This window comes from Oculina patagonica, chromosome 6 (genome assembly GCF_052425735.1).
Source record: "Oculina patagonica isolate OP01 chromosome 6, crgOcupat, whole genome shotgun sequence".
Lineage (NCBI taxonomy): Eukaryota > Metazoa > Cnidaria > Anthozoa > Scleractinia > Oculinidae > Oculina > Oculina patagonica.
The window spans coordinates 14,008,077-14,034,101 of record NC_135763.1 but is presented as its reverse complement, the minus strand read 5'-3'; the positions used below and the strand labels follow the sequence as shown (position 1 = coordinate 14,034,101).

Sequence of the window (26,025 nt, the reverse complement as noted above, 5' to 3'; positions counted from 1 at the left end):
AGAGTAAGTAACAGGTCTGACAGGTCATGAGGTCTTCTCGGCTTTCCGCTACTTATCACAGTTATCACTCCGGGGAAGGAGGGCATGATACATTTCATACTTGTCGGATCGTATGTAAAAAAAACTGGATTTAATAAAAATTTCAAGTGTAATTCTCTGAAGGCAGGACAGATAAACAGCTGGATAAAGTGTTCAACAATGCGTAATTTGTTTTCGTGAGGATGTTTTAGCAGTTCTTCCGATGAGTTTCGGGAAAAATTTAATTTACCAAACAATACCCCTTTGTACAGTATACATAAGACGACAAAAGAACGCCTAATCGCTGGTTATCTTGCTGGCGATTTTTGTTGGGGTTAAATCCTATTGTCTTTTGCAACCGCAAGTCATCGCTTATGACTGACAGTTCTGCCCTAAGACCTACTCTGATTGGTGCAAGTATGTTCGTAAGGCCTGCTCGCCACAGCGCCCTTGTTTTCTAGTTTCGCTTAGCCCAGTTAGCCTGCGAACAGGCTTTTGCCCCGCCGGCCGAGCGCTTTAAGAAAGCAGAGAAAGCCTGTTCGCAGGCTAAGTTTCGCTCTTTACCGCAATGCATGCAGAAGCGATGGCGTTTCCCAAGGGTTCGCAAAAAAAATTTCAAAAAAATGTCAAACAACTCCTGTAAATGTGATGTTTGTGTGGTCGAGCGCAACAAAAAATCAGAACCCGTCGACGGCCCACGTAACTAACTCAGCATGTGTATTTCAACCAGTTTGTAAAGTTCAAGTATAATTTACAGAGGGGTAGATCGCAAATTGAAAATTTCAGTTATGTACGATAGTAATCGCTTCAACAACAGTAGTGAATTCCACGTTTTCGTCATAAATGACCCTAATGACATGTAACAGATGTAATGACCCCGTGGTCTGTGCCTCTGGCCACCATGTCAGGCTTTTATGTCGCACCTTTAATAAGCTTCGAGTCTGATCGCCGGTTACAACTATTATATTTTTTTTTTCGCGCGCTCGATGACTTTTTGAGAAAATAACTCTGACAGAATTCTGAGAATTACTAAATTCGCTGAACTCGGAGAGCGAAACGAGCAGACCACGGCTGACACCAGGTCAGATCGCGGGAGATCCCGTTCACTTGTTTGTCTACGTGTAATTTCCGATGTGTCGGAACTCTCACACGGCTAACAACACAGTGACAGAATTTTCCTTCAGTAATGTGCTTTAAATAGTCAAATGACCCGGTATACAAATCAGTCAGTTTTCTTTGTTATATACTTTATGGAAGAGAACGGCGAGGGAACTGGATGCCAAAACGGGAGGCGCGACCGCTTTTTTACGTTGAAAAATAGAGAGGCTGTGGACAGTCTACGCCACTTCCTGCACTTCGTTTTACCTGTGTCGCTTTTGTCTGTTTTGTTTGTCGGCTCTCGCGAATTAACACTGACGTAAATAGAGGAAATATGACACTCGACTCGTTGCGGCGCGTAAGTTTCTGAAGTTTGCCGGCGCTCGCGAGAGAATCATCTTTTTCGCTGAGGGATAAAAAAAAGATAAATAAACTAAAAAAGAACGTATGAAATACACTGGTTTAAAAAATGGATGTCATATGTTTTAGTGAATTACAGGAAACTTTCCACAAATTGTCATGTCCGGAAGTGTCATCTGTCAACCTTTGTTACTATTAAAATAAAATGTAAATCTGTAAAATGACCAGATCCACGTTTGTAACTCCTTGCATTGCCTCTCGACCTCTTTTATTAAAGTTTTTTCTACTCTGCGAGATTCTCTGGAAATTATGACTGAATTTTAAAACAGCCAAGATCAGAATGGCAAAAGCAAATTATCAGTAATCAGCAATGATCACTGAATGATCCGAATGATCTGAATGGCTGAGCAGCTAATTGAAGTCATCCGCGCTGCTTGCCGCTTTATCTGTCTCTCGTCACGTCAATCTCACGGTGGGAGGGGCAGTGCATTAACATTTGACCATCTCTCCTACTGACTGGTCACTTGTTGGGAAGGCTGCATTTAGCTTCCCATGCGTCGAGAAAGTGTCAACCAAGTCTCTCCGAACATATAGCTGGTTAAGCGCAAGGAAAGGTATGGTCGTCTTCATACAGTTCTCATTTATTACTTAACAGGCTCAACAATTTAGTATAGCAAACAAAATGTCTACTGGAAGCTAACTCTAAGAAAGATTTCGTAGCATACTGTTCGCCAACCCTGACAGGACGGCTCTGTATGCGTTATCAGTTGCTGGTTAATTATCAGAGAATTGTTCTCGAAGTGATTTCACTAAATTTATGGCATTTTTCGCTTAGTACATGGTAAATCTTTCCAATACCTCGACTTGCCCTCACAGAAGTGCGTTTTGTTTTCAGGACACACTATTTTGACTCACATCTAGGGCCTGTAGGGCGTTGTGCTGGTTTACTCAGGTTTTCATTTAATCTTGGAGGTAAGTAAATCTAAAGTGAATCTTTCAGTGCAATAATACATGGGTAACGCGTAGAGAAGACCGATCTTTTAAAAACATCTGAATTGATTTCTTCCAAAAGCCTTCAGTATATTAAGACTTCGAGCCAGGGCCTTGCACATAACAGACATAACGAGTGAATGTTGATTTATTTTGAAAGAAATTGCGTACAAAACTGACAAAATGTGTAATGCTGGGATTATTTCTTCCAAGGTTCCTTCCAGAGGTTCCTTATACGTATTACCCAAATTGTATGGTCCATTTCGGAATCATTATTGAGAAAGCATCAGGAAACACCATCGATATGTTGCTTTAGTATTTGGCAGCCATGTGAGAAAGTCGCATATTAAACGAATCGGCCGCATTAAGAAAATCTCAGGACATTTCCGTTGTTGAAGATAGATTGGTCAAGCTTCTCCCCCGAAACATTCGAGTTAGTGAATTTATTTTTATATGCTTTTGGTGAATTTCAATTTGGATCGTTCATTGTTCGTAGCTTCGTAACTGGAACCCCAATGTAGCGAAGTGAACCAGATCAAACTGTTTTATCCATCATCATTGACATGCTTCATTTCAACGCGCGCGTCTTTATCTACGCACATAAACTGGCAGAACCGGCAGCTCGAATTTTTTGAGTACTTTTTTGATATCGCATCGCCAGGCGAATAAAAAACGTATTTCCTCGTTTAAACCTCTCAGAATGCTGTTTTAAGTTTACGCAAAAGAAACATGAAATACCTTAACACCAATCGGGGAGACATTTGGCTGATTTGGAAATACCGTTTACCAACAATCACGGCTCTATATTGCCTGTGAGAGCAGCTGGTTTTTTAGGCTAGGTTTAACGGAGTGCGAGACTCGAGTAGAAAGAAAACCGGCAGCCCTCGAACGTTTACTTACTCTAACGGAATTACGTTTTGATTTCAGAACACACCATCGTAACACACGGAGTTGTGCAGGTTTTCTCAGGCTTTCATTTTGGCATGGAGGTAAGCTTAACCGAGATAAGTGAAGCAGATCTGTGCTAAGCGAATCAAACAAAAGACCGATCGCTGGACATTTCATTGTCATTTGCGCTCGTAAAAATTAGTTGGTTACGCTTCTATGGTCTTCTATCGCCGAAACAAATTGGGCAATTAAACAAACTCATCGACGAAGGTCCGGTTCAAACGTCGGGCTCCAAACGTCGAATTTCTCATGACCTGGTCGACCCAAATAATTAATTTCGGCCGGTTGATTCTAACGTCGAAATGTTCATGAGCATAGATACATACATAGCCGAGGAAAACAGTGACTGTTTACTGGAAGAGCATATCGCTTTGTGGTTTGAAATGAAATACAAACAGCAGTTTTTGAAATACAGTCGTCAGGCTTCGGTTAAATTTCTTCAGTATCGATCAATTCGGTAAATTTAACTGCTACCTTTAGCTTCTTGTCTTGTTTTTGTTTCCTTTTATTTAAGAGATATATTTAAAAGCAAAAGTCGAAACAGGATGCGAATGCAATCTGATAATACATAGTTTGAACGTTGGAAAGCCCGCACAGTTGATTATTTAGCGATCCAGAGCGTTAGGTTCGGTACATGAGAAAATCGGCGTTTGAACCGGGCCTAAGAGTGAGTGAATTTCATTTCGAAAGTTTCATTGCTCGTGATGGCCTTTCAGCATTCAGCGTTCAAACCCGAGTGAAAAATCTTGTCAACCAGTCAGCCTGATTTGATATTTATGATCATTTGATCCACGTGCGTATCTACACGGTATTTACTGCCAGTTCGAATTATCGTCTCGCTGGGCAAATATAAACGTGTTTTGGCCTTTAAACCTCAAAGAATGCTTTGTTTTATTAAGATAAAATTAGTTAACAATGGTTTGCGAGAAACACGAAACATATGACATATGCAGCTCCATTCCAAAAAACTGATTGTCGCTCAACTTGCTTCACTATAAATAATGACGAAATGCAGGGGCCGATCCCGGGAATTGTGGATTGAGTGCTTACCCAACCCCTCTTGATCAACAAGAAAAATGACAACAAACACATACGAAATAAGAACAATGACACCGGATAAAATTTAAAAGTTATTGACCTTTTTTGCTTTTTGTTTACCTTTTGTATGAATATTATAATGATTTCGCCAAGACCACATGACCTTCAAAAGTTCCCGCAACAACTTTGACTTGAAAGGTAGCTTGCCGTTACTTAGAGATCATGCTTTGGGCAATTAAAATTGCTTTGAATGAATTATGATTTGGCCAAGACCACATGACCTTCATAAGTTCCCGCAACAACTTCCACTTGGAAGGTAGCTTGCCGTTACTTAGAGATCATGCATTGGACAATTTATTATTGATTTTTTTTGAATGAATTATGATTTGGCCAAGACCACATGACCTTCATAAGTTCCCGCAACAACTTCCACTTGGAAGGTAGCTTGCCGTTACTTAGAGATCATGCATTGGACAATTTATTATTAATTTTTTTTTTTGAATGAATTACGATTTGGCCAAGACCACATGACCTTCATAAGTTCGTGCAACAACTTCCACATGGAGGTAGCTTGCCGTTACTTTGAGTTCATGCATTGGGCAATTAAAATTGTTTTGAATGAATTATGATTTGGCCAAGACCACATGACCTTCATAAGTTCCCGCAACAACTTCCACTTGGAAGGTAGCTTGCCGTTACTTAGAGATCATGCATTGGGAAATTTAAATTGTTTTGCATGAATTTTGATTTGGCCAAGACCACAAGACCTTCATAAATTCCCGCAACAACTTCCACTTGGAAGGTAGCTTGCCATTACTTAGAGTTCATGCATTGGACAATTTATTATATACCGATTTTTTTAGAATGAATTATGATTTGGCCAAGACCACAAGACCTTCATAAATTCCCGCAACAACTTCCACTTGGAAGGTAGCTTGCCATTACTTAGAGTTCATGCATTGGACAATTTATTATATACCGATTTTTTTAGAATGAATTATGATTTGGCCAAGACCACATGACCTTCATAAGTTCCCGCAACAACTTCCACTTGGAAGGTAGCTTGCCATTACTTAGAGTTCATGCATTGGACAATTTATTATTGATTTTTTTTTGAATGAATTATGATTTGGGCAAGACCACATGACCTTCATAAGTTCCCGCAACAACTTCCACTTGGAAGGTAGCTTGCCGTTACTTAGAGTTCGTGCATTGAACAATTAATTATTGATTTTTTTTAATGAATTATGATTTGGCCAAGACCACATGACCTTCATAAGTCCCTGCAACAACTTCCACTTGGAAGGTAGCTTGCCATTAGTTAGGGATCATGCATTGGGCAATTAAAATTGTTTTGAATGAATAATGATTTGTTTAAAACCACATGACCTTCATAAGTTCCCGCAACAACTTCCACTTGGAAGGTAGCTTGCCGTTACTTAGAGATCATGCATTGGACAATTTATTATTAATTTTTTTTTTTGAATGAATTACGATTTGGCCAAGACCACATGACCTTCATAAGTTCCCGCAACAACTTCCACTTGGAAGGTAGCTTGCCGTTACTTTGAGTTCATGCATTGGGAAATTAAAATTTTTTGAATGAATTATGATTTGGCCAAGACCACATGACCTTCATAAGTTCCCGCAACAACTTCCACTTGGAAGGTAGCTGCCGTTACTTAGAGATCATGCATTGGGAAATTAATCTTCACCCACACTGAGGTGCTCCATTATCGTGACCATGTGGAATTTCCCCAATTCCCTTGAGGTAGCTTGCCATACTTAGAGTATGAAAATTATTAACTGATGGCGACACAATTCCAACTTCACTTGAAGGTAGCTCCAATTAGAGTTATGATGAATATATTATTTTTTTTTGATGTATTTTGCCAAACATCTTCCCGCAACAATTCCACTTGGAAGGTAGCTTGCCGTTACTTAGAGATCATGCATTGGACAAATATTTTTTTTTTGAATGAATAATGATTTGGCCAAGACCACATGACCTTCATAAGTTCCCGCAACAACTTCCACTTGGAAGGTAGCTTGCCGTTACTTAGAGATCATGCATTGGACAATTTATTATTAATTTTTTTTTTTTAATGAATTACGATTTGGCCAAGACCACATGACCTTCATAAGTTCCCGCAACAACTTCCACTTGGAAGGTAGCTTGCCGTTACTTAGAGATCATGCATTGGACAATTTATTATTAATTTTTTTTTTGAATGAATTACGATTTGGCCAAGACCACATGACCTTCATAAGTTCCCGCAACAACTTCCACTTGGAAGGTAGCTTGCCGTTACTTAGAGATCGTGCATTGAACAATTAATTATTGATTTTTTTTAATGAATTATGATTTGGCCAAGACCACATGACCTTCATAAGTTCCCGCAACAACTTCCACTTAGAAGGCAGCTTGCTGTTACTTAGAGTTCATGCATTGGGAAATTTAATTTGTTTTGCATGAATTTTGATTTGGCCAAGACCACATGACCTTCATAAGTTCCCGCAACAACTTCCACTTGGAAGGTAGCTTGCCGTTACTTAGAGATCATGCATTGGACAATTTATTATTGATTTTTTTTGAATGAATTACGATTTGGCCAAGACCACATGACCTTCATAAGTTCGTGCAACAACTTCCACATGGAAGGTAGCTTGCCATTACTTAGAGTTCGTGCATTGAACAATTAATTATTGATTTTTTTTAATGAATTATGATTTGGGCAAGACCACATGACCTTCATAAGTCCCTGCAACAACTTCCACTTGGAAGGTAGCTTGCCATTAGTTAGGGATCATGCATTGGGCAATTAAAATTGTTTTGAATGAATAATGATTTGTTTAAAACCACATGACCTTCATAAGTTCCCGCAACAACTTCCACTTGGAAGGTAGCTTGCCGTTACTTAGAGATCATGCATTGGACAATTTATTATTGATTTTTTTTGAATGAATTACCATTTGGCCAAGACCACATGACCTTCATAAGTTCCCGCAACAGCTTCCACATGGAAGGTAGCTTGCTGTTACTTAGAGATCATGCATTGGACAATATTTAATTTTTTTTGAATGAATTATGATTTGGCCAAGACCACATGACATTTATAAGTTCTTGCAACAAGTTCCACTTGGTAGGTAGCTTGCAGTATCATGCATAAAGATTTGCTCAGATCTTTGCTCAGATCTCATGACCTTTTAAAGGTCCACATGATCATAATCAAACAATCATTTAAGGTGATTGTGATTTATAATCTAATAATTACTGAAACAAAGTTAATTTTAAAGTTAGCACTATATTCTACCTGTACACGTGATTAACTTATGGTCTTCAGGATTATAAAGTTAAATGTGTGTTTGTCTGGTTCAACAGTGTCAGGTATGTTGGTTGTGGCATTGGTTATTGGCATTCATTCTTTTTGGTATCTGTTTTTTGCCTTTTTTATTAATCTGTGAAATACAGTAGAACCCTGGTAACTTGAACTCTGAAGGGAAACAAAAAAACAGTTCAGGTTGGCAGGGTTTCGAGCAATCGAGGTCGGTTGACCATGACCTTTAATAGTAGTACTGGTTTTAGTGTTTAAATCCGATCACACGACAAGAAGAGCTAATGGGATGTTTCAATGGGCATCTGTGGCAAGCTGCAAGAACCAGAATTTGAGTTATTGGGTTAAATTTGACCCAAATTGTCATCAAGTTGAACAAAATTTAGTTCAAGTTAGCGGGGTTTTTGAGTTACCTGAGTTTCAATTAACCAAGTAAATATGACTGAAAAGTTGGGTCAAATCCAAGGAAAATGAAAGTTTGTTTGAGTTAGCGGGGTTGTTCGAGTTATCCAAGTTCGAGTTACCGGCAGGGGTTTTACTGTAGAAAATCAGTTTTATATATTCAAACATATTGACCTTATCCTGTATCATATTTTTAGGGTTGCTCATTAGACTTGAAATCCTACAGAATTTTCTTTGCAAAACCAGAACCAGACTTCAGCACAGTTACTGTTTCAAAAAAAAGAAAGAAGCCGAAGAGGAATAGTAGTTTTTGCAATTATTATTCATGGGGCTTTCAAGAAGTTAGCTTAGGACCCAAGAAAAGTCACAAAGCAAGAAAGGTACTAATGGGCTGCAAGATTTGTGACTGTTTAAACATCAATGGAGTATTGAACTTTAATTAACTGTTTACAGTTAGCAGTGACTGTTTTACACCTTGCCATGACCTAAGTAACTCAGTAACTCAGTCTTCATTAGGAAGCTAAGTGGGGGTCATAGCTAAGCTGATGTACGTGTAAGTTGCGGGTATTTTTTTAGTTGTCACAGGGTTATGAAGATGATTTAAGAGACTGAAGAAAATAATAATGACCAGTACCTTTTGGGTTGAGATTTAACAGTATATCTAAATGGAAAAGAAACAACAAGTATGTAATGAAGATGAAGTATTCAACATGACACGAGCATGGGACAAAGAAAAATTCTGAGTCCCCGACGGGAATCGAACCCATGGCCTCCCAGATACCGGTTGGGCGCTCTAACCACAACTGAGCTACGAGAGACTCGTGGTGAGCTGGGCCATTTACTCTTTATTATTTACAACAAGTATGTATCGCATGGAAACTGTAAACAACAAAGACCAATTCTGATTAGATTTAAGTGGAAAGTTTGTATTAGTGGAAGATATCTAATTAATGCTCTTTGAACTGTTCCATTAAATTAGACCATTAAAACAAAGAAACGTGCACAGAAGCAGGAAAGACATTACCATCAGAAACAGACACACCAGTTTGAATTTGAAGAAAAGCCCCATGAACAGCTGTCAAGTTGTACTCTCAGTGACAGGTAAAGAGGCTTAAAATGTATTTAATGTCCCATATATTCACACTTAATCAATTATCATCATAAAAATAAAAATGATCAAGGAAGTCTGTTGCGATAAAAAAACGGGTTTGTGAATGAGGCAAATCCAGAATGGTTTATCATGGCTTAAAATTTAATGAATAGTCTAATTGGTTGTTTTTCAGAGTGATAATACTTGTGCAGCAAAGGCAAGCCTGTTTGAAGTTGGCGTTGGCAAGTACAGCAACTGTAGACGAGTTAAAGTTAGAAATTCAAAGACACACTCAAATCTTACCAAGAAATCAAAGGCTGTTCTTCAGAAACACCCTGGTTGGTCTTTCAATTTGAGTTAGTTAACCTGCTCTTGAAGTGTAAAACATTAACTGGTTAAAAGCCTCTGTGGTACATGCATTGTATTGTTGTAGGGGCCCCAATGACAAAATTTGATCTCTGAGATAATCATATTATTACCCAACTTGTGGCAATAATAATTATTGCCACAAGTTGGGTTGATACATTGCACAATCACTTTACAATCAGCTTTAGCAAAGAGTTTAATTAAATCCCCATCCTTAAATTCTGGAATAGCCCTCTTCTTTTTAAGATGCTACCATGTATGTAATATCAATTTTTGGTCCCTTCAAAAATAATTAAGAATTTATTTGCAGTTACTTAATAAGCCAGGTTTCTTAGGGTATCCCCCTTCTCCTCAACCTAGAGGAAATAAAACAAACACTTCAACAAACGCGTGAGAGATTTCTGTGGACATGATTTGTGGATGACGGATTTTTTAAAAAAAAAACAAAAAAAAAATCTAAAATAACTCTTCATGAATTTTGATTTCTTAACAGTTATTTGACACTCAGACTTTAAAAGATTTACATCAGAGTGCCGTGTGTATTGCTCTTGTAACTGGTCCAATTTTAGGAGGAGGTAAGTTGGTTTTTTTGCATTCTGCATTGTTAAGGATCTTTATAATATAGATATATAGGAGTCTACGCACGCATTTTTCCGATCTAATATGAGCGCGTGGAAAGAACGGCGAGAGAACAGGATGCCAGCGCAAAACGGGAGGCGCGACCGCTTTTTTACGTTGAACTGACATTACCAATGAATAAATAACATAAGAACTGATTAAATGTATGTAAAACTCTTCTGATTATTAGTACTTTGAACTTTTAAACCAGAAGCTTGTTACGCATATTTCGCCGATAAAAAAATATATTAAAAATTAGGATAACTACAACCTGTTGAAAAATAATAGTAAACGTTTTCGATCAATAAAATCATCTTCTGAAGATGCAGGAAATCTAATTGCTGAGTCATATGCATTTTATTCTTACTCTATGTACAGTCAGTGGTGTTACCATTGAATAATTACAGACAACACTGAACTTTCTGGGGTCATCTTTTATTACCAAAATCTCTTATTATTTTGACAGGGAAAGACCATCTTCCATCTGTAAAAGACATTGAAACCTGGTTCACAAGGTCATATCAAATGTCAATTGGAAAGTGTGTCAGCAAAGAATCAATATATGGGAATGCTTGTCTCCAGTTTGTCGAGATTAGTGACAAAGAAAGATTGCGTCGTCATCTATTTGAAACACTTGGAAGACACATCTTAGACAAACATAAAGATTTCAAAGGAGTTAAGATAACAAGACGACGAAAGACTATCCTCCACTTAGCAACGAGACCTGCAGAATCTCATGCACCTCCTTGCGTGCCTGCCGAACAACAGATCATTGACCCGCCTCATGAATCTCCTAGCGAGACTGCCGAACAACAGATCATTGACCCGTCTCATGAACCTCCTAGCGAGACTGCCGAACAACAGATCATTGACCCGTCTCATGCACCTCCTAGCGAGACTGCCAAACAACAGATCATTGACCCGTCTCATGAACCTCCTAGCGAGACTGCCGAACAACAGATCATTGACCCGCCTCATGAACCTCCTAGCGAGACTGCCGAACAGCAGATCATTGACCCGTCTCATGCACCTCCTAGCGAGACTGCCAAACAACAGATCATTGACCCGTCTCATGAACCTCCTAGCGAGACTGCCGAACAACAGATCATTGACCCGCCTCATGAACCTCCTAGCGAGACTGCCGAACAGCAGATCATTGACCCGCCTCATGAACCTCCTAGCGAGACTGCCGAACAGCAGATCATTGACCCGCCTCATGAACCTCCTAGCGAGACTGCCGAACAGCAGATCATTGACCCGTCTCATGAACCTCCTAGCGAGACTGCCGAACAGCAGATCATTGACCCGCCTCATGAACCTCCTAGCGAGACTGCCGAACAGCAGATCATTGACCCGCCTCATGAACCTCCTAGCGAGACTGCCGAACAGCAGATCATTGACCCGCCTCATGAACCTCCTAGCGAGACTGCCGAACAGCAGATCATTGACCCGCCTCATGAACCTCCTAGCGAGACTGCCGAACAGCAGATCATTGACCCGCCTCATGAACCTCCTAGCGAGACTGCCGAACAGCAGATCATTGACCCGCCTCATGAACCTCCTAGCGAGACTGCCGAACAACAGATCATGGACCCGTCTCATGAACCTCCTAGCGAGACTGCCGAACAGCAGATCATTGACCCGCCTCATGAACCTCCTAGCGAGACTGCCGAACAGCAGATCATTGACCCGCCTCATGAACCTCCTAGCGAGACTGCCGAACAGCAGATCATTGACCCGCCTCATGAACCTCCTAGCGAGACTGCCGAACAACAGATCATGGACCCGTCTCATGCACCTCCTAGCGAGACTGCCGAACAACAGATCATTGACCCATCTCATGAACCTCCTAGCGAGACTGCCGAACAACAGATCATTGACCCGTCTCATGAACCTCCTAGCGAGACTGCCGAACAGCAGATCATTGACCCGCCTCATGAACCTCCTAGCGAGACTGCCGAACAGCAGATCATTGACCCGCCTCATGAACCTCCTAGCGAGACTGCCGAACAGCAGATCATTGACCCGCCTCATGAACCTCCTAGCGAGACTGCCGAACAGCAGATCATTGACCCGCCTCATGAACCTCCTAGCGAGACTGCCGAACAGCAGATCATTGACCCGCCTCATGAACCTCCTAGCGAGACTGCCGAACAACAGATCATGGACCCGTCTCATGAACCTCCTAGCGAGACTGCCGAACAGCAGATCATTGACCCGCCTCATGAACCTCCTAGCGAGACTGCCGAACAGCAGATCATTGACCCGTCTCATGAACCTCCTAGCGAGACTGCCGAACAGCAGATCATTGACCCGCCTCATGAACCTCCTAGCGAGACTGCCGAACAACAGATCATTGACCCGTCTCATGCACCTCCTAGCGAGACTGCCGAACAACAGATCATTGACCCGTCTCATGAACCTCCTAGCGAGACTGCCGAACAACAGATCATTGACCCGCCTCATGAACCTCCTAGCGAGACTGCCGAACAGCAGATCATTGACCCGCCTCATGAACCTCCATGCGAGACTGCCGAACAGCAGATCATCGATATGGAGCATGGAGAAATAAAAGGATTCAGAAGAAGTCTTATCCTTTCAAGAAGTTGGACTAACTCAAAAATTAAAGAGTTAAAACCAAAAGATTTGAATAGCTCTAGCTTTGAAGAATTGCTTCACCAGAACATTCATTGTCCGTCTACACGAATAAATAGCAGCACACGAATGAAAATATTCGAAGAATCTTCTGCATGTAAGAATCAATTCAACACAATCTTCCGCGCATTTCTGTGTTATTGTTTCCCTCCCATTGGAATAAAAAAACAAGCAGCAGAGGAATTCAAAGACACGACTTTTGAACATGACCATTTCCCTCAGTTTTCATGCATCTGCCAAAGCAGCATCAGGAACAAATTCAAAGTTACCATCAGCTGTGAAATTTGTACACTGTACGAAGAAAGTTGTACTCGCAGAGGTTTATTCAGTAAGTTGGGAAAGACACTTCAAAAACAGTTTGATGGAATATGCCAGGTTATAGCACATCAGCAATCAAGATTACATCAAGAAGCAGCTATTTATTTCTCTGGTCGAAAAGAAACGGATATCAATGCTGATTCATCAAGAGCATCAAATACAAACACATCAAAAATAGACAAACCTAGGCAGAGGACGATAATTGAAGCTCTTAACGTTGTCAGGCCTGATAGTTCAGATTCAAAGTGTCTTCACTTTTTTGAAGACCCTGAAGTGATTGAGTCATTTAAAGATGATTCCACGATCAGAAAAGTTTCCGCAAAGACACTGTTTGAACGTGAACGATCAAAAGGAAAATACCAGTGTTTTGTGAAGGAAAAGGGACACCAAAATTGTAAGGATTTTATGTATTGGAAGAAGAAGCATCCCGAGGAAGCTGAAAACCTTGCAAAATCACGGCCTGCCAGGGCCGTTTACGTGTTACTTAACAAACCAATCACTTACAAGGGTCAAAAAATCTTTATAAAGGGGGCTATCAAAAGCTTGGATCCACCCTGTACTGGAAAACCAAGTGGCCTTGCGAGACACCCGCTGACATGCCACAACTGCTTTAAGCAGCAACAGTATCTGTTGGATTTAAAGAAGAAACGTGATAATGCAGTATACGATGTCAGCTCAGAAGATAGAATAGGAAAAAGGGGATTTCGTCTTGATTACGCACGTCCCACAGAAGTGATTGGAAAAGTTGCAGAGCTCGGCAGAGAAAATAAAAAGCTGGTGAAAACTTTGTCCTGCATGTCTACTGGACAGTCAAGACCATGGGAAGAAATTTTACATGAGAGCTGCAAGGAGAAATACCAGGAAAAGCTGGTGGTTGACTTGCTTCATCTGTTTAAACAGGACATCGACAAGTCAAATCCTGTGCAATTAGCAGTGTTGCAGAACCTAGTTGGGAAGCTGAAAGGAGGTGTGAACCATCATTTCATTCCCCTTATGAAATCGATTGGGAAACTGCACAAAATCAGACTTGGAGAAACAAACTATGATTTATTGAAGGTATGTTGTTAATAACAGAGTATGAAGACATTCTACTACAAAAGGGTATGGCGCATGCACTTAATACACAGTAACTAGAAAAACTGAAAAATTTCTGGAATATTTTTTTTCTCAAATTTCTCTTATCTAGTGCTAGAGGACTAGTTCTCTTCAGCCAAGTGTTTGTTTAACCAGTGCAGAAATATCTCTGCACTGTTAAATACTGTAATAAAATATACAAAAAATTCATGTTAGTACAACCATTATATTTTTTATCGTTGCGATTTTCTAATATTGTCTTGCATTTAAATTGCCAGGATTTGTTTGGTCTCCCATCCAGCACCACTTGTGACAACTTCAAACAGCAACAAAAATTGCAGCCTGGGTACAACCCAGACTTAATTAACAAAGCAGTAGAGCTGTACAAGGGAGGACCAGTCATTGAAGCCAGCGATGAGGCAAGATCTTTAAGGTTTGTGGATATATATCATAGTTATAATCATATGAAAACAATATCATACTTCCCACTCCATGCCTCCAGCTTTCCCTGCCTCCTCCTCCCCCCCTCACCCCACCCTACCGAACGCACTCCCCTAATTTCCAATTATGACTAGTCATATGGGTCTAAACTTTGTCTCATCACCGTAATGCTAAGGAGTAGTGAAATATTAAAGGATTCAATGAATCAAGCTCTTGATTGTGAGACTTACCCAAAAATTTGCGAGAAATGCGTGACTTGATACTGATTCTCTCTCTGGTGCTCCCCTTGACAGGTACCTGCAGGCAATACAAAATGACCATGGTGAAGTGATCCTTGTTGGCAAAAGCTTCCGCCCTGATATCAGTGAGTGGAAAGATGAGGTTCTCCATATACCAAGACGAAAAGCTTTGGAAGGCAAGTCAATTAATTATATGGTCATTTCCTTTACATTAATTCATAATTATCTGTATGGTCAATAATTGAAATTTAGTATTCGTAGAAGATCTGTGGTTGTCACATATGAAAACAACAAACCCTTACTGGCAAAAAAACTGTAATATTCCTGTGATCCAAAACATTCCAATGTTCAAACAGTACACTCTCGAGTGCACTTAAACGGGTGTCATGCACCGTCTCATTGACTGATATAAATGTTAAGATAATTTGTTCTTGGTTATACAGTAATTTTTTAGCACAAAAAGAACAATATTCTAGATATAATTCATGTCACCATCCTTCCATTCTAAAATCATTTCCCAAGTAAGTTGCATTAAAATGGTCAAATTCGATTCGTTTTATAAGAACCGTGTTTAAATCATTGCTTAAGTACCGTTATTTATACAAAACATGCTCTTGTAAAGTAACAAAGAGATAATCTCATAAGCTGAGCAAGGAGAGCAAATTAGTACTTTGGTTATGACGCTTGAACAATGTGGATGGGTTCCTTCCTTAAGATTTTTCCCAAAATTATTACTGACAAATTTCCTGAACTGCCTGATGTTGAACAATTAAGAGAATGCAGCCTGGCAACATTTAATTTCATGCATGTTAAGATTTTAGAAACTGTATTTCATAAACATACACCTTTCTCGAGTTTAAATTGATCATAAAACGATTTGATGCAGCAGCATTATAGCACAGTGTCCACAAATAAATAAATTAAAATTACCGGTAATCTACTCAAAACCCATGTAATATAATGCAATGTCAGCACGGATCAACTGTCACTAATAAAAGTAACAAATTGGCTTCTCTCTCTTTCTAGGTGACCCTGACGATTTCTCAGCATTGAGGAGATTAGTTACAAAACTAATTGACGAGGATTCCTTGGCAGCAAAGGTGTCCATACACAATTTCAACTCTCTAGATAGTGCTTCCCGCCATCCTATAATTTACATGATGTGGCCTACTCCAAGTAAAGGGTACAGTGGTTGTCATCTGCTAAAAATATGGGAAAAAGTAAGGCAAGAATGTGCTGAGAGGGAAACGCCATTGAAGTTGGTAGGCCACTCGGTAGACTCGGCAGGATTCTCTCTATCAGCGTCAGTAACCCTCATGACCCCAACACAATCAACCGCAGATAATGACATATTTTATTTAGGACTATGCATTCCTGATGAGAAATATATTGCGCCCTATTTCTGGTCACTGCCAACTATTGCCTATTCGGACTATGATCACTTGAGAAGGACACTACTGCGTAATCTCAAATATGAAACACATGAACTGACAATGTACAAAGACACCAACGGGGCTTTGGTTGCTACAATAAATCATCTACATGAACTAATGGAAATATGTATCAATCAAGGAGAGACGGTCCCATTTTCTGCTCAGGATCTGTTACTAATCAACTTTTTTGACCAGCGTCCAGATACAGCAAATAAGATATTCTCTCTGAGAATTGCAGAAATGTTGGAAAGCCATGTGAAAGGTTCCGAGGCTACATGTCTTTACATCATTGCTACATATCATCTCACCCAACCATTCTATCAAGCTGATTTTGGTTCACCAGAAGACATTCAAAGATCAGTATCAACAGGAATAACCATCTTTCGTTTGTGGCGTAAATATCTTGAACTGAAGAAGATACGATTACATGCTCAAGCTCATGCGAAAAAGAATAGAGACAAAAGGGGTCATTTTTTGACCTATGGTGCATACACTACTGCTGAACTTATCTTCTCAGCTGCCTCCTTGCATTGTCTTGCAATGTTTCTACATTTCAAGGAGTTTGGTCCCACTTTATGCTCACCAAAGCGTTCTGGTACAATCTCAACTGAAAAAATCATTGGACAGTTACAAGGAAAAACGACCAACATCCAGTCACTTGATACTTCACCCACATTCGGTGATATGCTGAACCGTTCTAAGGACCTACAGTTTATAACAGAAGCTTTAAATGACTTGTCCACTTATGAAGGCGTGAAAATTCCATCAACTAGTAATCGAAAGAAATCTCATTTCGATAAAACAAACACTGTGACTTCATCATGTTACCAGTATCCACACAGGTACCAGGATTTCCTTAAAAGACAACAGCAAGTGCATAAAGAGGGAGTAAACAAGGCACAGGAACTTGTGAAAAAGTTTCTTCCTGCTGAGGTCTCAAGGCTTCTAGAATCAAATGAGTCATGGGATTGTCCCTACTCTTTCCAAAAGCCTGCAAATTTAAAGATGGTTAAAAGTAGCCCTCCCCCTCCAGAATATGACAAACTGTCCGTGTCTTTGGCCACAAGTGTAGACTCAAAAGCAATTGTGAACAGTGTAGAGAGCAGCAGTGCATTTGAAGATATGATTCTGGAGAATGATAACTCTACAGAAAAACCGGACACAAGCAGTGAAATTGACGAGGAACTTTCTGAAACATCTTCTAGTAGTGACAGTGATGATCAAGATGACACAACAACCAAAAGTAATTCTAAGTGGTACATAAAGAAAGGTGGAAGTGATCTTCACATATCCAGAGCGTTAAAGTTACTTTTACCAAGGGAGTATATATCAAAAGAAAGGTCAAGAAGACACTGGGTAGGAAAGTCCCTTTCTCGCGCTTGGAAACAGCTGGATGACACACACGATATAATACGGTTTAGAGACGTGGCAATAAAAGGTAGAGACAAAGATCAGCTGTTGCACATTTTATCGATACAAAGTCATGATGGAAAAGAACAGTTGAGCACGAGTTCAAAGGCAAAAGGCATCATAAGGGGTCACCCATACACAGAAGTGAGCGCGGAAAGGTACGATGTTCCTCACAAACCACTCTTGAGTAAGTGGATACCTGTACATAAAGTTCTTTGTGAGGTTGAAATGGTAAGAAATGAGGATGGAACATTTTCCCTGTCAGAAAAAAGTAGGGAGATACTCAAGGCAAAGGAAGACGAAACATCATACAAAAAACAATGCTGATAGAGTAACTGAACCAGAAGATGAATACTACGAGGTCGAAAAGGTCTTGGAAGTAAGGCTTAACCGGGACTTTCAGACAGAGGAATATAAGGTACTGCTCTTTTTATGTTTCAGTTTTATCATGACTTACTACCTAAGGCCTTAAGTATATCATCTAAACACAATCATAGTACTAGACTGGAATCAAAATCTACTTACTAATATAAATCTTGTTAGAACTAAGAATTAAAAGTCAGAGTTTTTCTCGGCATTCATTTAAGCAAACTATGAAAAAGTACTTCTTAGGGCCTCTTTACATGAGAGCTGAGATGAGTTTCATCCCGGGATGAATTTCATCCCGGGCCCGTGAAAAAATTTTCATTTTACATGAGAGTGTTCATCCCGGGATGCCGGGTAAGTCGTCCCGCCCGAGTTGAATTCATCTCGCCGGTGCTTACATTACATTATATTTCATCCAGATAAGACTGTTAACATGGGTTTTTCGTCACGTTTCATCCCGGGATGACATTTCATCCCGATGTTTCATCCCGGGACGAAATCTGTATCATCATGTAAACAGCAACAAGAAAATGACCAGACACCAAGATGAATTCATCCCAGGACGAAAGTCATCCCGGACGATAACTCTCATGTAAAGAGCCCCTTAATTACTTATGTCCAATGCTTGCTAGGTGTGTTCATTTTCATTTTGCTCATAATTAATCCATATAAACAAATTTTGGTTACATCATTGTGGTGACTGGTCCTGCTTTTTTTTCTCATTTTAATTGTTTTCCTGTTCCCTTTTTTCTACTTCTTTTCTAAATTACTATTTTAATAATTTATACTGATTTATAGTGCACTAAATTACTCATTACTTGATGTCTTATCTCATTTTTTTTTGGATTTTTTCTTTAATCATGTACAATTTAGTCATAGCAATTTATTTTAACTACTCAGCTCGTTTAGTTTATATTCTGGGTAGTTTTTTGCCTACAGTATTTTGATTAATTTACAGTACCACTCAAATGCATTTTAATGATATGCAATTATATTTAACTTCTATTTATTTGTGGCAAAATAAAATGGTTTTCGTAGGTGCGGTTCAAGGGTTATTCATCGGATGATGACATGTGGCTGCCCAGCTCTGCATTTAGGCAACCAGTGTCCTTCCAAACAATATCTAAACGGGGTCGGCTTCGAACGCATACAACGAAGGATGACTCACTGGGGATAAGCATCACCAAGAGTTCAAGTAAACCGACAAAGACAAAACAAGGATCCATTTGCAAACGAAAGCAGAGTGAGAAAATATTAAAAGGTAATTACTTCAGGTGTACTGTAACTCATCCTAAGTCATACCAACATTAAAAACAACACAAAAATTAAAGGCAATATATACAGTCGAAGCTCTTGTAAGCGGACACCCTCGGGACGCGAAAAAAGTGTCCGTAACTGGAGCTGGCCGCTTATGACAATGGTTCTTGGGAGCGGCTAGAGGAGTAGGGGATAAATGCCCGCTTAAGGGAGCTTGCCCAGCTAACAATGGATGACGGCAAAACAAGCACTGAAATATGGTGATGTAATTACTGTAAAATCTTTGTGACAAACGGCGATGTGAAGTTGATTGATAAACACAAAATGCAGAGGTTGTTAATAGGATTTTCTTTTTGGGTGCCCGCTTACGGGAGCTTAAAAACAAAGAAAAAGTCTGAGTCGTAATCTCTGAAAGTGTCCGTGGCCGCTTACAGGAATGTCCGCTTACGAGAATTAAAAAATACAGAGTTTATATGGGAGTTAAAACAGGGTTTCAAACAAGGCGGCCGTAAGTAGAGCTGTACCCTTACGAGAGTGTCCGTTAAGAGAGCTTCGACTGTATTAAGAAAAATGATAGCATGATCCTCTAGGAAATATCATTACTACCACATATTTTAAAGCCACCATGCCTTTCTTTATGAAAAATATTCTAGTGTAAATGGTTCATACCTTCCACAAGCTTCAACCGTTAAGACCATCCTATAGACACAATTTCCAGTAACCATCCATGGGGTGTGTATGAACATTTTCTGGAAACACACAAACAGAGTAAATTTTTTTTATTATTATTTAAAAATAACAGCATCTGTTAGACCCACCACTAAACAAGGTCTCTTGAGAGTATAATGTTATGGCTTTGCATAAAATGTCATATGATTACACCAATTATTTCACACCTATCTCAAAACTTAATAATATTTGTATGTTCAAAAAACTATAAATAGAATTGTCAATTTTAACTTCCTGAAATAGATCAGAAAAAAACGGCAAATTTAACTATCAGAATATTTTAGGAAGGAAAGTTGCACGGTTTCAGGTGCCATTTCGACAGGGGAGATGATTATATTAGGTTGAAAAAATTCTTACAGTTGTAAGAACACCTTTGAAGGTAAAATCAATAATGCTGAATGAAAGTTCTGTTTTTTCTTTCAGATGAACCAAGTAAAAAAATGACAAAAGTTGAGTTGTCTAAAGGTAATAGGTCAATGGTTGTATTTGCCTTTTAAAAATACCGGTAATAACATTAATAATAATTGGATTTTTTGCAAACATAATAGTAGCCTTTAGTCCCAGTTTTAACTGGACCATGAAAATTCTAGTAAGAAAATTGTAATGACATTATGCAATGTCCGTAACAAAAAAGTTATTTTTTTAAAATTCCTGGCATGCATAGTTTTAATCTGTGGGTTATATTTCTTCTGCTGCTCTTTTAGTTTGTTGACAGCTTTTTACGGTAATTTCAGTCTTTCTTATTGAACTACAACTACCCTCTTTGCTTAGAAATAAAAGGTTAAAAGGTGTGTAATGTACATAAAGTTTTTGATAAGAAAGAAAAAATAATTAATAAAAGCATTGCATTAATTGGTTACGCGTCTATCACCGAAACAAATTGAGCAATTAAACAAACAGATCGACTAAGGTCCGGTTCAAACGTCAAACTTCTCATGACCCGGTCGACCTAAATAATTAAGTTCTGCTGGTTGATTCAAAGGTCATGTTTGAAAAACTTTGACTTCCTTCCAATCATGAAAAAATACTTGTTGACAAAAACTTCTCAAAATCACAGGAATTTAGCTTTAAAAGTCAAAATTAAAATTGAAGGTTGTTTTAGTTGGAATGTCCGCAACAGATCTTTCAATTAAAATAATTAGCATTGCATTTTCTTTGGCGACGTCCACCACCGAAGAAGAGCTGTTTTTTTTAAAACATCAATTTTGGCACTTTCACTTCTATTTTAATCCTGCCAATCCTTATAATAAACAGCAAAACCATGCATGCCCTTTGCAAAGCAGAAGTCCAAACTTTATAGAAAATGTTGTGTGAGTGTAATGGCCGTAAAATGGAAATGCCCAAATTCATTCTGCTGAACTAACAGTAATCATTGATCTATAAAGTCAAATTTTCAGATCCCACAGTTACGAGGAAGGAAGGAAGCTCTAAGAGGAAAAGGCCCACAAGCACACAAAAGTTTTCTAAAGGTCAGTTAAGTGACATGTCAGTATATAATGAGTGAAATACAGGTGCAGTCAAACATCTGAAACACAGAGACACCAAAGGTATACAACTGAGTGTTCATATTATGGAGGTGTCTGTAGACAGAGATTAAATGGTGGTTAATTGGTCTCCTGAAGATAAAGTGATCTGTCCGTAAAAGACAGGAGTCAGAATATAAGGAGAGGTCCAATAATAATAATAATAATAATAATAATAATAATAATAATAGTAATAATAATAATAATAGTAACAATAATAATAATAATAATAATAATATAAAGTTCAAGTGCTGCTTCAAATAAGCTCTGCCATCAAATAAGTGCCACATTTTGGACAATGTGTGTTGTTGACATAGTCTGGTTTTGTTTATAAAGTGCCTCGTTCCGGATCTGCTAAGAGGAAGAAAGATGTTGGAAGAGGATTTCGTCGAAATGCCCAAAAGATAATGGAAGGTGAAGGCAGCACATCAGAATCTGAAAATGAGGAAGTCATCAACCAAAAACAGTTTGTCTGTCATGGGTCTCGCCACCAGGGGGACAGTGCACCCTTTCTCTTCCACTACGCAGGTCAACAGTGTTCAGGGATTGCACTGGCAGCTCTGCTATACAGCACGGTGTATCCTGTTAACAGTTGGAGAGAGCCAGATTTAGACAAATTGTTAGAAATTGGAGACAGAATTCACTTCTTTCAGGTTTGCCGTCTGCGATTTAAAATTGGCAACACCCAAAAGTTAACTGTTGACGAGCTCCCAATCAAGCTAACAGCTTTTAAGTATGAGTTTGATCTGGAAACCGAGGTCCTCGCTGGAACTACTTGTCAAGAAGAAGAAAAGGAGGAATTTATGTCCCTAAAAAGAGCATTGGAATACTGTGTCAAAAACAACTTCTATGGTGTTGTTCTTCGACACGAGGAATACTGTGTTGCATGTATAAACTGTTTTGGTGAATGGTTTGCATTTGATTCTCATGCAAGAGACAGTAATGGAATGGTAGATGGTAAAGGAAAATCAGTATTGCTGAAATTTCAAAATTCAACAGCACTGGCTTCGCACATTTTACAATTTCAAGGTCAAGACACAGCAGATTCCTCGTTTGAAGCATTGGTCGTAAAGAAAATCCAGCGCAACGCCGCATCAAACCAAGATGAAATGATTGTCAAACTTACCCCTGCTGTTGTACTTATAAAGTACACGTCCAACTATGGCAATGTTCAAATTTACAGTGACAGCCTCCAAAATTTAGAGCAGGGCTATTTAATAAATGATGATCTAATGGACTTTGTCTTATTCCATACTGCCCAGGAGAAGAATTTGCCTGCTGAAACTGTTTTCATATTTAGCTCATGCTTTTACAAGAAACTTACAGACTTTGATCCTAATGGAATCAGGAACTGGACAAAACGCGTGAACATTTTCAAAAAAGACTTTGTGATTTTTCCAGTTTGTGTGGGATGCCACTGGATGCTGGTTATTGCAAAAATGAACAATGGAGCTGGTGTATCGATAATGATATTAGACTCAGCAAACAAACAAAGTTCCAGTTTAACACGCCGTCCATCTATCGAGCGCTTGATCCAAAATTACTTGAAAGATGAGTGGGCTGCAAAAACAAGGCACCAGCAGAAGCCCCAGCGTATTTCATTTGAGGAAGTTACTTATCCAGATGTGCCACAGCAGCCTAATGCCACAGACTGTGGTGTTTATGTTATGAAGTGTTTTACTGAATTTATGGACAACCTTCCACTTAGTCAGTGGCCTCACTGGACTCCAAGGTTCAGTCATATCGCAGTAATGCAGCTACGCACTGATACCATGTTTCTTATTCAAGAGTTGGCTTCAAGGGATGGTGTTGAATAGTCTGGTAATTTCCAATTAGTGAAAAGTTCACTTGAATTTTATGGTAGTCAGCACATCAGGGCCAGGTTGTTCAAAAGCTGATCAATACTAATCCAGGATTAAAAGTGAATCAACGGTTCAAATTCTCTTATATAATTAAGTGTTTTTAGTGCTCGCTTTTTGTGGAGTATGAGATCAGGTGATGACAAAACTGAATGACGGAAAATATAAACAGAAACTTTCACGGAAAAGTTGAAATGTTGAAATCAAAATTTCCACTAATCCTGGATTAGCTTCATCATGCTCTGAACAACCTGGCCCTTAGCTTTATTTCCATAAGCTTAATTAGACTGCTAAAGCAGTAGTCACAAGGACCCACAAGAAGTAGAGCAGATGGGGATAAGTTGAAGAACACATGCAACTGAGCCCAGGGGCTTTTTCACAGAGTTTATTTGTGTCATAGGAAATCTGATTCAAATAATGGTCATTTTTATCATCAGTTGCTAAATAAGAGCACTCAAAATGTTAACTGTTAACATTTTTTTAATATAGGGCCTGGAACGCCTCATTCAAAGTGTCTTTTATGCTCATGTTTATTGAACTCCTTAAAGGACCCTAGTTAGCCACGCCTTTGTTTTCATTTACATGCAAGAATTTCAGAATTTTATTTTATGTGGTGCATGTCTAAACAAAAGAGTTCACTGTAAAACTGTTAAAGGTAATCCCAGATTCCAGCCACACTTAACTTACAGCAATGTATTAAGATTTCAACAATTTTTATAATTTCGATGGCATCGAAAATTACGGAGGCTGACTAGGGTCCTTTGAAGTAATAAATTTCAAGTTAATTGCATTGGATGTGCAGCATCTTTTAGCAGTGTGTTTATGTTGCCCAGTGAACCAGGGAAAAATTCATTTGTTCAAACATGTCAAGTCCGAAGGAGATCTTTCTCTCTACACAAATTTGTTTTTTTTTTAAAGGATTCACAATTGTGTCCAATAATAATGCATTAAACTTGGAACATGGATTCTTCATACAAGAATTTCAAGAGCTATTTGTCTTTTCCATAGACATCACGTTTTACAGGATTTGTGTCAATATTATATGCTGTCCATAAAAAAGACAATCAAATTCACTGACAAGCACTTTATGCATACCTCTTGTTCGCAATAATGCGTACTAATGTTAAGTGTCTGCCTATGAGAGGCTTAGACTTGAATAACAAAAAATACATGGCTTTTGGATGAGTAGTCACAAGTAGTCACCAATGTATTTCATATAATTGTTTGGCATCACTAGTTCTTATTTCTATTTACAGCAAATAAAGACCTGAGAAAAGGGTTTTTGATTGTCTAGTTAATGTAAGCTCACATCACTGTAGTATACGCTCAAGTTTATGCCTCATTTACACCGAAGTATTTGAAAGCTCTTTGGTGGAACATACACAACGTTCGCTTTTGAGATAAAATAAGCTTAAGCGCATATGCAAGGCTAAAATGTTTGTAAAAAATAGTGTTTCTTACGAGAGGAAAAAAACTATAGCTTATAAGCTGAAATGTTTCGATAGTGTAAATGGGGCATATTTAACTCGAGACTTGTATATAAGAGATGGTCAAGCGTTTATAGTCAGGATGTGATTTAAGAAAGGTTGTTAATTAAGAAAATATGAGGAAAACATCAGATTTTTTATAAAAAATTGACTTACCTTTGCAACTGTTTATATTTTCCATACCACTCGGACGGTTCTTCTCCTTAGCAAACCAAAACGGTAGACTAGAACAACTTTCGCTCTCATTTGGCTTGCAACTAAACCTTCCGCACTCCATAATGGTCTAAAAGCCTCTTAAAGTTCATTTCTTAACAAGTGTTGCCCTTGATATATCATTTACATGGCGAGCGCTTTATAGCTCGGAGTAGCTGCTCAAAGTAGAACTCGTGTTGACATACCTCGCGTCGACGCCCGCGTCCCGCTACGCCAGCGGTGGAAACGCTGGTTAGGGGGACCCGGGCTCAGGGATCGAAGCTCGGGGTCGTGTGATGAGCGATGAGTACGTACCATATGTTCCAATTAAGCCGGATTTCGGATCAATGATACGAAAACAGATAAAACGAATGATGAAACATAGCATCGATGGCGCGAACGAAATTAAATCAAGCATAATAAATAGAAGTTTTTTTCTATTCTAGTTTTGAGCTTCCCTTTAACATCTACCATAATGCCCTCCTTCTTCTGCTCCTTGGCCTTAACTGCGGTAACTTCCCTAATTATGAATTGTTCAAAGCTCAACAAGCTTTAAGACCGTCCGGTTATAATTCTGGGCTTATACAACTTCGTAAGGGGTTTTGGGTGGTCGGTGGGGCTTATATCCGGGAGGGATAAGCCTGGGATAAGCGGAATAAAAAACGTTTCGAAACGAGCCACGGGAGTGTTGATCAAATACACTGTACGTTATAAAGTTAAAAACGCATAACGAAGCAACATTTAGCCCTGTTTTGCACTGCCATCCAGCAGAGGAGGGC

The 26,025-nt window shown here is 39.1% G+C and overlaps 3 protein-coding genes across 3 annotated transcripts in view; 2 read left to right on the top strand and 1 right to left on the bottom strand.

Annotated features, from left to right (window-relative positions):
* Positions 1–26,025, bottom strand: part of LOC144657322 (DNA helicase B-like) — a 41,876-nt gene that overhangs the window by 13,634 nt on the left and 2,217 nt on the right. The gene's annotated exons all lie outside the window — the stretch shown is intronic.
* LOC144656298 (uncharacterized) lies at positions 7,811–19,377 on the top strand. The gene is made up of 10 exons (XM_078516531.1): positions 7,811–7,840; positions 8,387–8,569; positions 9,169–9,290; positions 9,473–9,617; positions 10,139–10,220; positions 10,730–14,292; positions 14,589–14,743; positions 15,045–15,166; positions 16,017–18,251; positions 19,238–19,377. The coding sequence occupies exons 1-9, from the start codon at positions 7,811–7,813 to the stop codon at positions 18,158–18,160; spliced, it is 6,546 nt and encodes a 2,181-aa protein (XP_078372657.1). The 3' UTR covers positions 18,161–18,251; positions 19,238–19,377.
* Positions 20,381–25,214, top strand: LOC144657355 (uncharacterized). Its single transcript, XM_078517699.1, has 3 exons — positions 20,381–20,650; positions 21,583–21,654; positions 22,045–25,214. Exons 1-3 carry the CDS (start codon positions 20,584–20,586, stop codon positions 23,523–23,525), a joined length of 1,620 nt encoding a protein of 539 aa, XP_078373825.1. The 5' UTR covers positions 20,381–20,583; the 3' UTR covers positions 23,526–25,214.